This window comes from Salmo trutta, chromosome 11 (assembly GCF_901001165.1).
Source record: "Salmo trutta chromosome 11, fSalTru1.1, whole genome shotgun sequence".
Lineage (NCBI taxonomy): Eukaryota > Metazoa > Chordata > Actinopteri > Salmoniformes > Salmonidae > Salmo > Salmo trutta.
The window spans coordinates 1437856-1455354 of NC_042967.1; the positions used below are offsets into that span (position 1 = coordinate 1437856).

General features: G+C 41.5%; 1 protein-coding gene across 7 annotated transcripts in view; it reads left to right on the forward strand.

Annotated features, from left to right (window-relative positions):
- The first annotated feature begins 2808 nt into the window (after positions 1 to 2808).
- Positions 2809 to 17499, forward strand: part of LOC115202075 (transmembrane protein 131-like) — a 112800-nt gene continuing 98109 nt past the window's right edge. For all 7 annotated transcript variants that reach the window (XM_029765952.1, XM_029765957.1, XM_029765954.1 and 4 more), the window contains exons 1-2: positions 2809 to 2980; positions 3795 to 3865. In XM_029765952.1, coding sequence (XP_029621812.1) covers positions 2857 to 2980; positions 3795 to 3865 — 195 coding nt within the window. In that variant the 5' untranslated portion in view covers positions 2809 to 2856. The remainder of the gene's footprint in view (positions 2981 to 3794; positions 3866 to 17499) is intronic.

A 17499-nucleotide genomic window follows, 5' to 3' on the forward strand; every position in this document is an offset into this window, starting at 1 on the left:
TGAAAACAGCCACTCCTGTTGTTTTTTGCTCTCCCCATCTCTCTTTTCGTAATTTACTTTGACAAAAGAAGCATCTGCCACTGTGGCACCAGGACTGACTGAATTTTCTTGATCTCCTGTTTAAATCAAAAGAGGGAGAGGGTCGTTGTGGACAAAACGTGCTTGGTGATTGACAATGTAGTGGCATGGAGAGCAATGCCAGGAGCACTGAAACACACACAGAAGCGCCACTGAAATATCGTTGAGGAGGCTTTACAGTGGGGATATGTTTAGAATTCACAATTTAGAAGAGCCATAAATTATAACTCCCTGTAAATGTGCTTTATAGTCTTGTGGCCCTGTAGACTCGAGACTGAGCTGTTCAGGTTTTGTTGTTGAAAACATGATTGATGATTTGTTTGAATGGAGAGGTGAATGACCGGTAACATTTCAAAGTCTTTATGTTTTCTTAACTGTTGTTTTTCCACAGGCCTACATGTACCTTAATTGATTTCATATGCCTTGAATTTCCAAGCAACAGAGTGAATGCATCACCTTTTCATTTTCTGTCAGAACTGGAATGTGGCGAAAACCTTGCAAACATAAAGGGCAGCATTTTTCTGCTGTACGCCGGGATTTATTCCAACGTGGTAAGAGCAGAAGGGGTATTGTAGTCGTGATCGGTTCAGAATTAGTTTTGTGCTTTTGCTGACTTTAAGTTTTGACTGTTTTTGTAAAACTGCACAAACAATGGGTAGAATTGCTGTGGTCATGGAGTTGACTGTCCAGATGCCATTATATTACTAGGGGTGAAATGTCAACCCATTTGTTCAAAATGAAAGTATCCACACCGATCCTACCCATCTCTTCACGTTGTTCAAACTGTACATGGATTGTCACTGCAATTACTTACTGCTGTATCCTTATGCATGTTGTTCAAAATGTTCAATGTATTCATAATTCCATGCTCCCATTACAGCAGATTCAGCATTATTGTACATAAGGAAAGGGGGCTATCTAGTCAGTTGTAAAACTGAATGCATTCTTCTGAAAACTGTCTTCCGCATTTAACCAAATGCCTCAACCTCTGAATCAGAGGCGTGTAGGGGGTGGCTTTATTGACATCCATGTAATCAGTGCCTGGGGAGCAGTTGTTGTGGGAGGTTAATGGCCGTGCTCAGGGGCAGAACGGTAGATTATTACCTAGGCGGCTCTGAGATTTGATCCAGCAACCTTTCGATTACCAGCCAGGCTCCTGCCGCCCAGTAGGACCTGCTGCTACAAATATACTAATACTGAACAAAAATATAAACGCAACATGTAAAGTGTTACATGAGCTGAAATAAAAGATCCCAGAAATATTCCATGCGCATAAAAAGCTTATTTCCCTCCAATTTTGTGCATAAATTTGTTTACATCCCTCTGTGTGCATTTCTCCTTTGCCAAGATAATCCATCCACCTGACAGGTGTGGCATATCAAGAAGCTGATTAAACAGCATGATCATTGCAAAAGTGCACCTTGTACTGGGGACAATAAAATGCAACTCTAAAATGTGTAGTTTTGTCACACAACACAATGCCACAGATGTCTCATGTTTTGAGGGAGCGCACAATTGGCATGCTGACTGCGAGAATGTCCACCAGAGCTGTTGCCAGTTAATTTAATGTTCATATCTCCACCATAAGCTGCCTCCAATGTCACTTTAGATAATTTGGCAGTATGTCCAACCAACCTCACAACCACAGACCATGTGTAACCACGCCAGCCCAGGACCTCCACCTGCGGGATCGTCTGAGACCAGCCAACCGGACAACTGATGAAACAGGAGTATTTCTGTATGTAATAAAGCCCTTTTGTGGGGAAAAACTCATTCTGATTGGGTGGGCCTACGCCCACCCATTGCTGCACACCTGCCCAGTCATGTGAAATCCATAGATTCGGGCCTAATGACTTTCAATTGACTGTTTCCTTAAATGAACTAACTCAGTAAAATTGTTGCATGTTCCATTTACTTTTGTTCAGTATACTTGAGCTGAACCCTCTGCCCACTACAGTGTGTAGATATTATTTCAAGCATAACATACCTAGTCTAAACATGCTTGGCCTAAACGTTTGAACAATGACACACCCACCACGGAAGAGTATGTGTGATATTTGTGTGTGAACCTGCTTAGCCTGTCCATTCTGATTCATGAGGTTGACCCGAATGTGCCAACTTTGAAGTCTGCACCAAAAAAAACTGTTCACCCTTGAGCAGTTGTGTCCAAAGTGTACTTAATTTAGATATAGGCTATTGACTTTTATGTACGCCACCAATTGTTTACCAACCATTGTTGCTAACCTAACACTGGCCTACAGCACATGGCCTGTTTCAATATTGAACTTGAATACCAATGTCCTTTATAACTCTTGTTATAAAGCTAGTATTAGATAAAGTGCAAGAAATGTGCTTTATGTGAAAGGGTGCTCATGGCATAATTTGAGTTTGCAGGAACTTCAGATGTTCTAGCACTATGAATATGGCAGTTTGATTATTCAATATGGGAACCACATGATGGAATCTCTCTTAACCTTTGGAGTGTCGATGTTATTGACTTTGTTCATGATCCTCTGATTGGCACAGTGTTTTTCAACCTCAGTAGTAGTGGGGTAGTATCGCCAATTTAAAAACAATGGGTCCACAAGCACATCATCAGAACGTTGCAGATGAATGCAACCGCTTGGCTGTAGTCGGCGCATACTTTCCACACACACAGCGAGAAAGAGGGCGAGGGTTGAGGAACAGAACAGGGTGGGAGGGTTTGCGAGGCGGGGGAGCGAGAGAAAGAGAAAGCCAAGCGTAGCACAAGGCAGGCTGCTAGATGAACAGGGCAGCATGGCGAGGGTACGGGAGTTCCAACAAGGCAGCCGCTGTCACAGAACAACGTGGATTAATATTATACTCGGAATTCTACCGCTACTTTTGCCCTGCGTACAGCATGGAGGGGCTCAATTACAAGGTCTGGAGAAGTAAACATTTTTTTCTTCTAAAATTAAGCACCCATTGCGAAAATGTCGGCGAGAACTGCCAGTAACGTAACAGCTAACGTTAGTGAGTTGACAGTGAAGAGAAGTCGCTATGCGAAAACGGGAACGCTACTGCAACCGTCGTATTGTGGATTAAAAACGAGTGTCAAATATGTTGATGTATGCAGACATGTAGCTAACGTTATTCACTTATAAGGGCTAAGATTTATTTTATTTAGTATTTTTTTTTTAATCAGTGGTCAGTTTCCTGTGCTGGTTCATGCAAGCTATAACGTAATTTCAGTGAAGTGTCGCGTTTACAGTAGCCAGCCAATTTAGCTACAAGGGAACTTCGTTTAATTATAGTTAGCTCGCCAAATGCCATTGTTTTGACTTTGTGTTTTAAATGTTTCAATTGATTATGTTACACATGTATAGCTCGGCTTTTATAAACGTTAAAGCTATGTGTTTACAAGCTAGCCAGTTAATAATAATAATTTGGCGGGTGCTTATTGGCCTATTTAACACATGTACAAGTGTGTATTAATACGCATGTGTGAATTGAAAATGTGATTTCTTGCATATCCCAACTCTCCCTGAGACACCCTCGGGGAGTGGGATCACGGACAGTTGAATACACGCCTTTGTCAGTCGTGCATTTGCACAAGTTTATGCTAAACATTGACAAACAACCGTTTCCGCTGTCCGCGCTCCGCTATCTGATGTGTTTGACAGCGAGTTTCTTGTTCTTGTTTCTTCACGCTTTTCATTGTTTACCTATTTCCCCCCTCTCTTCCTCCCACCAAGCCCTGAGTCAAATGTCCAGCGTGGTCGAGGTTTGGCAAGCTGAGGATGCTGACCCAGTAGTCCCAACTCAGGTAAATGCAGTACCCAATTTATTGAGCTGGCATAAACCTTAGTTGCAGATTAAATAAAGACAGCCAGCCATTTACACTACAGTTCAAACGTTTGGGGTCACTTAGAAATGTCCTTGTTTTTGAAAGAAAAGCACAGTTTTGTCCATTAAAATAACATCAAATTAATAAGAAATACAGTGTAGACATTGTTAATGTTGTAAATGACTATTGTTGCTGGAAACAGGTGATTTTGAATGGAATATCTACATAGGCGTACAGAGGCCCATTATCAGCAACCATCACTCCTGTGCAAAACACCAGTCTCAATTTCAGTGAAGAGGTGACTCTGGAATGCTGGTTTTCTAGGCAGGGTTCCTCTGTCCAGTGTCTGTGTTCTTTTGCCCATCTTAATCTTTTTATTTTTATTGATCAGTCTGAGATATTTATTTTTCTTTGCAACTCTGCCTAGAAGGCCAGCATCCCGGAGTCGCCTCTTCACTGTTGACGCTGAGACTGGTGTTTTGCGGGTACTATTTAATGAACCTGCCAGTTGAGGACTTGTGAGGCGTCTGTTTCTCAAACTAGACACTAATGTACTTGTCCTCTTGCTCAGTTGTGCACCGGGGCCTCCCACTCTTTCTATTCTGGTTAGAGCCAGTTTTCGCTGTTCTGTGAAGGGAGTAATACACAGCGTTGTATGAGATCTTCAGTTTCTTGTCAATTTCTCACATGGAATAGCCATCATTTCTCAGGAGTTCTGGCCATTTTGAGCCTGTAATCGAACCCACAAATGCTGATGCTCCAGATACTCAACTAGTCTAAAGGCCAGTTTTATTGCTTCTTTAATCAGGACAATTGTTTTCAGCTGTGCTAACAATTGCGAAAGGGTTTTCTAATGATCAATTCACCTTTTAAAATGATAAACTTGGATTAGCTAACACAACGTGCCATTGGAAAACAAGAGTGATGGTTGCTGATAATTGGCCTCTGTACGCCTATGTAGATATTCCATTAAAAAAAAAAATTCAGCAGTTCAGCTAAAATAGTCACTTACTACATTAAGTCTACACTTTATTTCTGATCAATTTTATGTTATTTTAATGGACAAATAATGTGCTTTTCTTTAAAAAACAAGGACATTTCTTAGTGACACCAAACTTTTGAACAATAGTGTATATTTCTTCACACCAAGCCCACCAACTCAGAAGTGCATGGGTATATCACCCCGTTGTTTGGCTCCCGTTTGGACGTGCCTTGGAGCGCAATCATATCAAGGAGATTAGTTTGCTACTGCTACATTGTATCACTTTTGTGTATTCTCTAATTCCTCAAACTGTTCATTGTTGTTATATTTTGCGAATTCAGCTAAACGTGTTTCTGTTTGAAACGTGAGGATTTATGGTTGAAGCAAGGAGTCCAAATGGAGGCGGGAAGAACTTATCAAGGATACCTGGCATGTGGCCTGCCCTGTTACTTGTCTGAAGTGTGCATTAAGAGTGTGTCTGTGAACAGCAGAGCAAAGCCCTGTCTGAAATATCTACATTTCATACATATCTAACACATTTTATTTCACGTAATAGAAGACCGTGAAATGCTTGGTTAAGGGCGTATCTGACAAATAAAATATGATTTAATTCAAACTCCATCTCATACATATCTAACATTACTATGCTACAGAGAAAATAACCTAGCTATTCAAATCAATGAATTTGGCTAAATAGATGCAAATATGATTTAATTTGCCTGCATTACTGGCACTATGATGCAAGAGTTTCATGATGACACCTCACAAACTTCCCAAATTTCAAGTAATGAGTTGTGTCAGTGCTGCGGTGTGCTTTGCATTTTGGCCAAGTCTGCATTGTATGCTGCAGCTGTTATGTTTGACTAGTTATGTAATCCAGGAACACACTACAGTTTTTGTTTTACTGATTGTCAGTGAAGCCACGACGGACTGTCACATTAATACCTGCAGACAAGAGGCTTCTTTTAATTGAACCTAGGATAAAATATATTTGAAAAGCTTTCAAATACCTGGTCATTTAGGTTGTGTACACCTTTTGACAGTTGGCGCAGAACTGAAACCTTATGCTTTCAATTGTTTTATGGGAAGTAGAATCTGCCTAGTTCCATTTTTATGTAGAAATTGTGTCCATTTCAGAACCTTACCCTGACATATAATATCACTTAAGTTGGACCAGTTTTTTTGGGGGGGGGTTTGTATTCCCACCAAAAACAGGATGTGTACCGGGCATCACAATTTAGTTAGGTGTACATCTGCTCAGTGCAAAGGGGAACCAAGGTAATCCTGTCAGGGTTGCAAATTATTGGGACCTGTTGATAGCAAGTTACTGACCGAATGCTGAAATTGTTTACATTCCTCAGTTTTTGTCAGGCTCAGGTAGGCAGGGCTGTGCTGTGAATGGACTAGCTGTGTCTCAGGTTTATGTGAAATGTTTGCAGTGATTTCTTACGTAATCTGCCTGCACTAGGCTGTGTTCAGTAGGTTCACACCTAAGCAAAACATTTCTTATTAAATAAGTCCAGGTAGTCCTTCCCTATTTCAGTTTATTTTCTTCCGTTTGGTGCCTAATGTACACAGTCCAGGTTTAAGTTTGTTGTTGTTGTTGGGTAGAAGATGTTAGCAGCTCACTGAGCTGATTCGGTGCAAAGATATCACGGCTTGTTTTAGCCATGCCACAAAAAAACACTCCCTCTGTTAACCATAACTGGTTGATCTTGGTGTCGACAATTACAATGGAATAGTAAAGTAGATAATTTTTTTATCAGGATGGTTGTTCAACCAATTTGGTGCATTTTGAGGAGTGGAACTTGGTCCCCAAAAAATTGATTTCACATAATTGTAACATTCTGTCATAAAGAGCACATGTTCAACTTCATTTACACGATTTCCCATCTCAAGAGGTTAAATAAATGACTATAGTCAGTGCCAGGGTTGATGATTTCATCTTAAATCAGCCAGAAATCCCCTTGTGATGGGGAATGGAAGCGTGTTGTGTGCAACAGGGAGTGGCAATTGAATGTAAACTTCACAAACATTTTTAATTGTTAAAACAATTTTAGCCTCTATGGGTATCAGGGTTGACGTGTTATGCTCAGTTTTCCACCAGAAAATGGCCAAAAAGAGTCAAAACAGCTTAACTGTTAAACATTATACTTTTGTAATTATTTATTTTTTTCCAATAAAGACATTGACGTTCATTGTACTGTTGAATGGGATGGCATCTTTTAGAGGACAAAACAAAACTTAACTCACACATAAAAAGTAAAACTATTAGGTGCTGCACTCCAATCAAATAAATATTGAGTGGAGGGCAGCACAGAGTAGCAGCAGATTATCAACCCAGTTATGAAGCGGGACTAGACCATTTATCTAGTATCGGCTGCCTTATTTTGTAAAACATTATACTTCTTTTGGAGGTATTGTATCAAATCTTTTCCATATGCATTACATTCCCTAAATCCCGTAACCACATTTCAAAGGTAGGTACAGTTTCCAATTTCCAAAATTGCAATATGAGCCTTTTGGTTAATAGAGTACAAAAAGAGACCGCCTTCCTGGTTATGCTCATCAACAGAGCGATCAATGGGTCTGGGGCTATAACTCTATCAAAGGCTTTAGATAAGTAATCAAAAATGAGAGCCCAGTAAGCATGTAACTTAGGACATGTCCAAAATAAGTGGGTCATCGTCCCCTCATCCTGCTTGCACCTCTCACACAATGGTGAGGTGTCCGGGAATATTTTATGCAGTTTCACTTTTGAGTAATGTAACCTGTGTATCACCTTAAACTGTACAAGGTTGTGTCTGGCATTCACGGAACTGTGGTTTATATTCCTGAGAGCTTCGACCCAGTCCTCATCTGAGATTTCTGAACCAAGTTCTTGTTCCCAAGCCCTTTTAATAGTGTCTGTGGATACCTCTGTGGGCCTGTAGCACATCATAAAGTCTAGAGACCGACCCTTTTGAATGGGGTTTGACAAGGATCAGGCTCTCTAATGTAGGACTATTTGGTTATAATGCCATACTTTGGGATATGTGTCGTTAAGAAATTCCTGATTTGGAGGTATCTGAAAAAATGTTGTTGGCATGCTAAACTTATTACACTGTAATTGTTCAAATGAAGCTAACTGACCATCAATGTATAATTGTTGTGAGCCCCTTCTCCCTCATAAAACAGACCCCCCCCGTTCCATTACTGAGTGACTTGCCCAAACGAAGCACTCCTTGACTAACACACAAACCGTAGTTCCGGCTTTGTCTAGGCACCCTAACTCGTCATCTATAGATGCTCTGCATATAAACAAATATTATATAACACTTAACTCTCACGTTAGGGGGTGAGTGGCGCTAAAACATGATAGGTTAAACAATGCTATATAAGCAATAACATCTCACCCATTGTATAAGTCCCAATTTCTGATCTTCTGATCGAAAAGACATAGGCAGGAAATTCAAACACATTCCTGGCCTATATTTGGCCACTTAGCCGGTTGACACAGCAGTTCTGTATCCTCAGCCAGGGAGCATACTTGACAAGAACAGGTCGGCCTCTTTTGGGTTGTTAAACGTACGTGTTGATCCCATCGACTGTCACCGTAAACCGGGCTGGGAAGAGGAATCCATATCGGATGTTGGCCACCCTCGACCCTGCATTTCTTGCGCAACTCATCATACTCTTTCCGTTGGTTCCTTAATTCCAAAGTAAGATCTGGGTAGAAAGACAACATGGTAGTTGTAGTTAAGTGGGAACTTTTGACTATCCAGCTTGAGGATGAGATCCCTGGTCTGGGGATAGTTCAGTCGTGCGATGAATGGCCTTGGTGGCGCGCCCTTGGCTGGTTTCGTTGCCAGTGATCTAGTCATTTTTGAATGTTATGCACTGTTTCTTTATGTCCTGTAGCCTGGCCTCGTGATCGACTGTCGTCTGCTCGATCTCATGCACCCTGCCCTTAGTTGCCTTCACAGTTAAAGTCAAAGTCCCAATACTCTTTGAGATATCAGCCAACCTTGTGTCCACCTTCTTGCTTAGTGAGTTTATAGCAGCCAGTAGGTTGGAGTAGGTTCTATGGGGAGATCTTGGGAGCTAGCACTAAAGCTAACTCCTCGTGGGTCGGCGATGTTGAAATTGGTTTGTTGTCTCTCATCCAAATGATCTTGTTTAGCGCCCCCTTTTTTGGTGCCTTTTTGCTTTGTCATATTGCCAGACAATGTTTGAAATTATAGGTGGCGAGAGGTTAAGATAAATATAGCACGCTCTCTAGCGCCCACCGCTCAGTTTCTGTTTTTACTCTGTTATTTGACAATTAATGTTCAATGTTTCTTTCAATGTTTCTTTTTTTTTAAGGAATAGTTTCACCTTATTAAAATGAGTTAATTTTACGTAAAAGGGTTGACCTTAAAATGAGGGACGCTAATCAAATTAAGTAAATAATAATCTTCAGAGAGGACCTTGTCAAAGCAACAAAATAACTAAGGCTATACAATGATGGTAAAAACTTGTTAAATGTTGGGGTTAAGTGGGTTAAAATCTTCTTAGTCAGAGTGTATTTATTAAGGATCCCCATCTACTGCTGCCAAGGGGGTCCAGCAATATTAAGGCAGTTATATAAAATTAAGTGATAATGCCAGAGAAGCCGGTGTTTGGAGGATATATTGGCACGGGTGTTAGGCCCGAGATGGAAGTATTCAGAACCCTTTTTCAAAATTTTGTTACGTTACAGCCTTATTCTAAAATGGATTAAGTTGTTTTCCCTCATCAATCTAAAAAATGGAAACATCTCATTTACATAAGAATTCAGACCCTTTATTCAGTACTTTGTTGAAGTACACTACAGTTCAAAAGTTTGGGGTCACTTAGAAATGTCTTTTTTTTTTAAGCAACATTTTTTTTGTCCATTAAAATAACATCAAATTGATCAGAAATACAGTGTAGACATTGTTAATGTTGTAAATGACTATTGTAGCTGGAAACGGCAGATTTTTAATGGAATATCTACATAGGCGTACAGAGGCCCATTATCAGCAACCATCACTCCTGTGTTCCAATGGCACATTGTGTTAGCTAATCCAAGTTTATAATTTTAAAAGGTTAACTGATCATTAGAAAACCCTTTTGCAATTATGTTAGCACAGCTGAAAACGGTTGTGCTGATTTTAAAGAAGCAATAAAACTGGCCTTCTTTAGACTAGTTGAGTATCTGGAGCATCAGCATTTGTGGGTTCGATTACAGGCTCAAAATGACCAGAAACAAAGACCTTTCTTCTGAAACTCGTCAGTCTATTCTTGTTCTGAGAAAATAAGGCTATTCCATGCGAGAAATTGCCAAGAAACTGAAGATCTCTTACAATGCTGTGTACTACTCCCTTCACAGAACAGTGCAAACTGTCTCTAACCAGAACAGAAAGAGTGGGAGGCCCCGGTGCACAACTGAGCAAGAGGACAAGTACATTAGTGTCTAGTTTCAGAAACAGACACATGACAAGTCCTCAACTGGCAGCTTCATTAAATAGTACTCGCAAAACACCAGTCTCAACGTCAACAGTGAAGAGGTGACTCTGGGATGCTGGCCTTCTAGGCAGAGTTGCAAAGAAAAAGCCATACCTCAGACTGGCCAATAAAAAGAAAAGATTAAGATGGGCAAAAGAACACAGACACTGGACAAAGGAAGATTGGAAGAAAGTGTTATGGACAGATGAATTTAAGTTTGAGGTGTTCGGATCACAAAGAAGAAGATTGTTGAGACGCAGAAAAACTGAGATGCTGCTGGAGGAGTGCTTGACGCCATCTGTCAAGCATGGTGGAGGCAATGTAATGGTCTGGGAGTGTTTTGGTGGTGGTAAAGTGGGAGATTTGTACAGGGTAAAAGGAATCTTGAAGAAGGAAGGCTATCATTCCATTTTCCAATGCCATACCATATCCTGTGGATGGCGCTTAATTGGAGCAAATTTCCTCCTACAACAGGACAATGACCCAAAGCACAGCTCCAAAGTATGTAAGAACAATTTAGGGAAGAAGCAGTCAGCTGGTATTCTGTTTATAATGGAGTGGCCAGCACAGTCACCGGATCTCAACCCTATTGCGCTGTTGTGGGAGCAGCTTGACCATATGGTACGTAAGGAGTGCCCATCAAGCCAATACAACTTGTGGGAGGTGCTTCAAGAAGCATGGGGTGACATCTCTTCAGATTACCTCAATAAATTGACAACTAGAATGCCAAAGGTCTGCAAGGCTTTAATTGCTGCAAATGGAGGATTCTTTGACGAAAGCAAAGTTTGAAGGACACAATTATTTAAATTAAAAATGATTTATAACCTTGTCAACGTCTTGACTATATTTCCTATTCATTTTGCAACTCATTTCATGTATGTTTTCATGGAAACTTTTGAACGGTAGTGTACCTTTTGGCAGCGACTACAGCCTCAAGTCTTCTTCGGTATGACACTACAAGCTTGGCACACCTGTATTTGGGGAGTTTCTCCCATTCTTCTCTGCAGATCCTCTCAAGCTCTCAGGTTGGATGGGGAGCATTACTGCACAGCTATTTTCACGTCTCTCCAGAGATGTTAGATCGGGCTCAAGTCCGGGCTCTGGCTGGGCCACTCAAGGACATTGAGACTTGTCCAGAAGCCACTCCTGCGTTGTCTTGGTTGTGTGCTTAGGGTCATTGTCCTGTTGGAATGTGAACCTCATCATAGTCTGAGGTCCTGAGCGCTCTGGAGCAGGTTTTTATCAAGGATCTTTCTGTACTTTGCTCCATTCAACTTTCCCCCTCCTGACTAGTCTCCCAGTTGCTAAAAAACATCCACAGCATGATGCTAACACCACAATTCTTCACCGTAGGGATAGTGCTAGGTTTCCTCTAGATGTGACGCTTGTCATTCAGGCGAAAGAGTTCAATGGTTTCATCGGACCAGAGAATCTTGTTTAGTCCTTTAGGTGCCTTTTAGCAAACTCCAAGTGGGATGTCATTTGCTTTTTACTGAGGAGTGGCTTCCATTTGGCCACTCTACAATAAAGGCCTGATTGGTGGAGTGCTGCAGAAATGGTTGTCCTTCTGGAAGATTCTCCCATCTTTACAGAGGAACTCTGGAGCTCTGTCAGAGTGACCATCGGGTTCTTGGTCACCTCCCTGACCAAGGCCCTTTCCCCCAGTTTGGCCGGATGGTCAACTCTAGGAAGAGTCTTGGTGGTTCCAAACTTCTTCCATTTAAGAATGATGGATGCCACTGTGTTCTTGGGGACCTTCAATGCTTCAGAAATGTTTCGGTACCCTTCCCCAGATCTGTGCCTTTACACAATTCTGTCTCGGAGCTCTACAGACAATTCCTTCGACTTCATTGCTTGGTTTTGCTCTGACATGCATTGTGAACTTTGGGACCTTACATAGACAGGTGTGTGTGTGTGTGTGTGTGTGTCTTTCCAAATCATGTCCAATTAATTGAATTTAACACATGTGGACTCCAATTTGTATAAACATCTCAAGGATGATCAATGAAAACAGGATGCACCTGAGCTCAATTTTGAAGACTCATAGCAAAGGGTCTAAATAAGGTTGAATTTTTTTTAATTTGTAAAACGTGCAAACATTTCAAAACCTGTTTTTGCTTTGTCATTATGGATGGGGTATTGTGTGTAGATTGAGGGGAGGGGAAAAGTATTTAATCCATTTGAGAATAAGGCTAATGTAACAAAGTGGAAAAAGTCGAGAGGTTTTAGTAGTTTCCGAATGCACTGTTTATCCTCCAAACACCGGCTTCGAGGGCATTATCACTCATACATTTACATTACATTTTACATTTTAGTCATTTAGCTGACGCTCTTATCCAGAGCGACTTACAGTAGTGAATGCATACATTTCATACATGGGTTACCAACATATTCAAATATTGATTTGACTTATTTTAATTAACATTATTTTGATGAATTTATTCATACTTCATCCTTCCACAACATATAGTCCCGACACACAAATCTAGAGATGCTACACAACCCGGCTGGTTGTTTGTTCGATCGCAACCCAGTCATTCGTTCTAAATGTTCCATTGCCGTTGGCTGGCAACGTTCTTATCCCTTGCTTGCTAGCTAGCCAACTTCGGCTAACTTAGTCACGTCAAACAATTCAGCCAGAATAACAACAGTAGCTGCATTTGTTTAACCTCTTAGATGTAAAGGTCCCATATTTGGGAGCCTATTATTCAGTTCTGTCTGGTATGAGAACGGTAGCCCCTATCTGCAAAAGCAGGGTGTCTGTGGAATGCTGAGTATCTTGGCTATTGATTGGTGCCTTCAACATTTTTGGTGTGTTACTACCATATATGGGCATACTAATATGTAAGGGCAGGCCGAGCCAATGACATTATTTCAAGATGGCTGCTACCTACATTCTGGTTAGCGTTATGAAGCATAAATAAGGAATACGTTGAAGCACATCGAAAGCGGGGACTCCACAAATCATGAGGATACATTATTTGTCTGCCGTTATTGATTACCAGCGCCGAGAGTCAAAATGTTTATTTTACACAACGTTTACAGAAGACATCTTACAAGGTAAGCTTCGATTTGGTCTGTGTTTTAGCTATAACTACTTGGGGGTATCAAGTTAATCCTTAGGTTGGTAGGAACAAATCTAGCCTATTGCCAATGTTATCTGATTATGTATGACTTAATGGCAAAATCTAATGTCCACAGAGTGACTATCTTTGCGCATCAAAAATATGTTGCTTAGGCGCCGTAGGCATCCATTACCCAGGGGATTGGCTACTATGGCACCTTGACAGTCTTGTAGCCAATGGGATAAGCTTTCCAGGGATATGCAGTTGACCTGGGTGGGACAAAGCAAGGCGTAAAACCTTTTGTGTAATGCGAAATATTGCTACCTGGCTCAAGAGACGAGACTCCCTGAGCACGCTACATTACATTGTAAACAGATTTCATTGCTTTAGCATAAACGATGGCTTCTCAAAGGTGAAAAAAAAACTAAATATCGAACAGGAACCTAAAAAAGCAGCTATGAATAAGTATTTAGTTTCTATTTTTTTATTTAACCTTTATTTAACTAGGAAAGTCAGTTAAAAACAGATACTTATTGACAATGATTGCCAAACCCGGACAACGCTGGGCCAATTGTGCGCCATCCTATGGGACTCCCAATCATGGCCGGTTGTGATACAGCCTGGATTCAAACCATGGTGTCTGTAGTGATGCCTTTAGCACTGAGATGCATTGCCTTAGACTGCTTCGCCACTGGTGTACCACCAACATAAACTCAGCAAAAAAAGAAACGTCCCTTTTTCAGGACCCTGTCTTTCAAAGATAATTTGTAAAAATCCAAATAACTTCACAGATCTTCATTGTAAAGGGTTTAAACACTATTTCCCATGCTTGGTCAATGAACCATTAACAATTAATGAACATGCACCTGTGGAACGGTCATTAAGACGCTTACAGACGGTAGACAGTTAAGGTTACAGTTATGAAAACTTAGAACACTAAAGAGGCCTTTCTACTGACTCTGAAAAACACCAAAAGAAAGATGCCCAGGGTCCCTGCTCATCTGCGTGAAAGTGCCTTAGGCATGCTGCAAGGAGGCATGAGGACTGCAGATGTGGCCAGGGCAATAAATTGTTATGTCCGTGCTGTGAGACGCCTAAGACAGCGTTACAGGGAGACAGGACAGACAGCTGATGGTCCTCGCAGTGGCAGATCACGTGTAACAACACCTGCACAGGATCGGTCCATCTGAACATCACACCTGCGGGACAGGTACAGGATGGCAACAACAACTGCCCGAGTTACACCAGGAACGCACAATCCCTCCATCAGTGCTCAGACTGTCCGCAATAGGCTGAGAGAGGCTGGACTGAGGGCTTGTAGGCCTGTTGTAAGGCAGGTCCTCACCAGACATCACCGGCAACAACGTCGCCTATGTGCACAAACCCACTGTCGCTGGACCAGACAGGACTGGCAAAAAGTGCTCTTCACTGACGAGTCATGGTTTTGTCTCACCAGGTGATGGTCGGATTCGCGTTTATCGTGGCCTGTACTCTGGAGTGGGATCGATTTGGAGGTGGAGGGTCCGTCATGGTCTGGGGCGGTGTGTCACAGCATCAGACTGAGCTTGTTGTCATTGCAGGCAATCTCAACTCTGTGTTCCAGGGAAGACATCCTCCTCCTTCATGTGGTACCCTCCCTGCAGGCTCATCCTGACATGACCCTCCAGCATGACAATGCCACCAGCCATACTGCTCGTTCTGTGTGTGATTTCCTGCAAGACAGGGATGTCAGTGTTCTGCTATGGCCAGCGAAGAGCCCGGATCACAATCCCATTGAGCACGTCTGGGACCTGTTGAATCGGAGGGTGAGGGCTAGGGCCATTCCCCCCAGAAATGTCCTGGAACTTGCCTTGGTGGAAGAGTGTGGTAACATCTCACAGCAAGAACTGGCAAATCTGGTGCAGGCCATGAGGAGGAGATGCACTGCAGTGCTTAATGCAGCTGGTGGCCACACCAGATACTAACTATTACTTTTGATTTTGACCCCTCCCCTTTGTTCAGGGACACATTATTCCATTTCTGTTAGTCACATGTTTGTGGAACCTGTTCAGTTGTTGAGTCTTGTTATGTTTATACAAATATTTACACATGTTAAGTTTGCTGAAAATAAACTCAGTTGACAGTGGGAGGACGTTTCTTTTTTTGCTGAGCTTAGAAGCTTTGAATAAAATACTGGAGTCAGACTCAAATCTGAGGAGCGATTTGGACAAAGAGGATTTAAACTCAGCTGACGAAGATTGCTTTCTTGGAGTATTGGATCCATTTTAAGATCTGTAAGTAAATTATTTTCATGACTTTATATAGCTAATTTACTATTTATTTTTGTAAGTTGTCTGCTTTTTGTGCTTTGGATTTAGTTTACATAGGCCTATGTAATTTCAATGTTATATAATTCCAAAGTAGTTGTCTTTCATATTAGTTCATTGTTTACTTTCATCCTTGTATGTTTGGAGAGGCCACTGAACTCGCCGCCATTGGTTATTTGTGGTTTTCACCTCTGCCTTTGTCTCAAGTGTTACTGTTTGCATTGTGTGTGTCCTTCACACCTATGTGCATCACTCTACAGATAAGGTTTTGGCTTGGTGTTTTTACTTTACGTTAATGTCGTTTTGTACATTTTAGTCAACTGTAATTCTGTGTCTTACAACTATCTTTATTTTATTCACCATAGAGTGGAGGATGCAGATGATTTGGATGATGAAGTTTGGGAGCCACCCCTCCCCAGCAAGCACCCTGCCGGTCAAGGTCTTCAACCCTCCCCACTGCTACGGCCATCACCCCGTCTGATGGTTCTACATCCACTTTTCATAGACCTCTTGAAAAAGAAAATAGGGGCTTGTGGCACCATTCGTCCTAACAATCATTTTCCCCAAGACCAAGGTAAACGACATGACAAAGACATCGGAGAGTGGGACCATACATTGGATCAGGACTAACAAGCTGCTTTTTGTGAAATGGAAGGACACTAGCTAAGTAACCATGCTCACCCCACCATAAGGCATTCAATAACGACCATGTCTCAAGGAGGGTGAAAAATGCCAATGGGCCATGGGTGAGGAAGAATGTCCCCGTTTCTGTGAAGGACTACAATTCCAGCATGGGGGGTATCGACCTATCTAATGCTCTGATAGGCTACGACCAGGAAGTGGTAGAAGATTATTTTTTTTTTCACTTTGTGGACATAGCTACAGTAAATGCTTTCATTCTCCGAAAGCAGGTGGCCAAAGCAAAAGGTCAAACCCCTCTCACCCAGTTCCGAGTGCAGCTGGTGTTGGAAATTGCAGAATTGGAGGCCCAAAGCAACCTCACAACCATCACAAGACCCCCCCCCCCCCACTCAAGGTGAGCGCCACTATCCAACACACATGCCAAAAGACAAAAGGAAGAACTCCAAACGTTGCATAAAACACGAGGGGAGGTTGAAATGCCACATCTGTCTGAAATGCCAGTTTTCCTTTTGTTTCCTGGCAGAAAGGGACTGCTTCAAAGACTATCATGACATGCACAAGCTACAGTGAAATCTAATCATCTACACCTGGGATGTAAAACAAACACGAATGCCATTTTTGTAAATAGTTCATCTTATTTTTATTTTTGCACCTCTTTTAGTGAAGGACACGTGTGTATCTAAGTTTGTTTGATTAGACATTTAAAAAAATAAAATCAAAATTGTGTATCTGTTGCTTTTATATTGTTTTTGTAAATAGTTAATTTGTATGTGGGACCAATACATTGGATATGCGTAGGCTAAACGTTCAGGAACTTTGGAGAGGTTGAAAAAACACTTGTATGTCCCCCGACACCACCACAATGTTTGAGAGAGGTTGGTGTTGTAGAAATGTGTTTTTTTTATAGTGAACAATAACTTTTAGGCGCTTCCAGTGAGCAAAAACACTTTGGACACTTTGGAGAGGTTGAAAGGACACTTTAATGTACCCTGGATACCCCATAACACCACCACATTGTTTGAGTAAGGTTGATATGGTAGAAATTGTTTTTATACTTAACAAATAGCATTTAGGGATTGCAAATATGTAATAGCACTGGAATTAATATAATTTACAGACATATGCCACTTT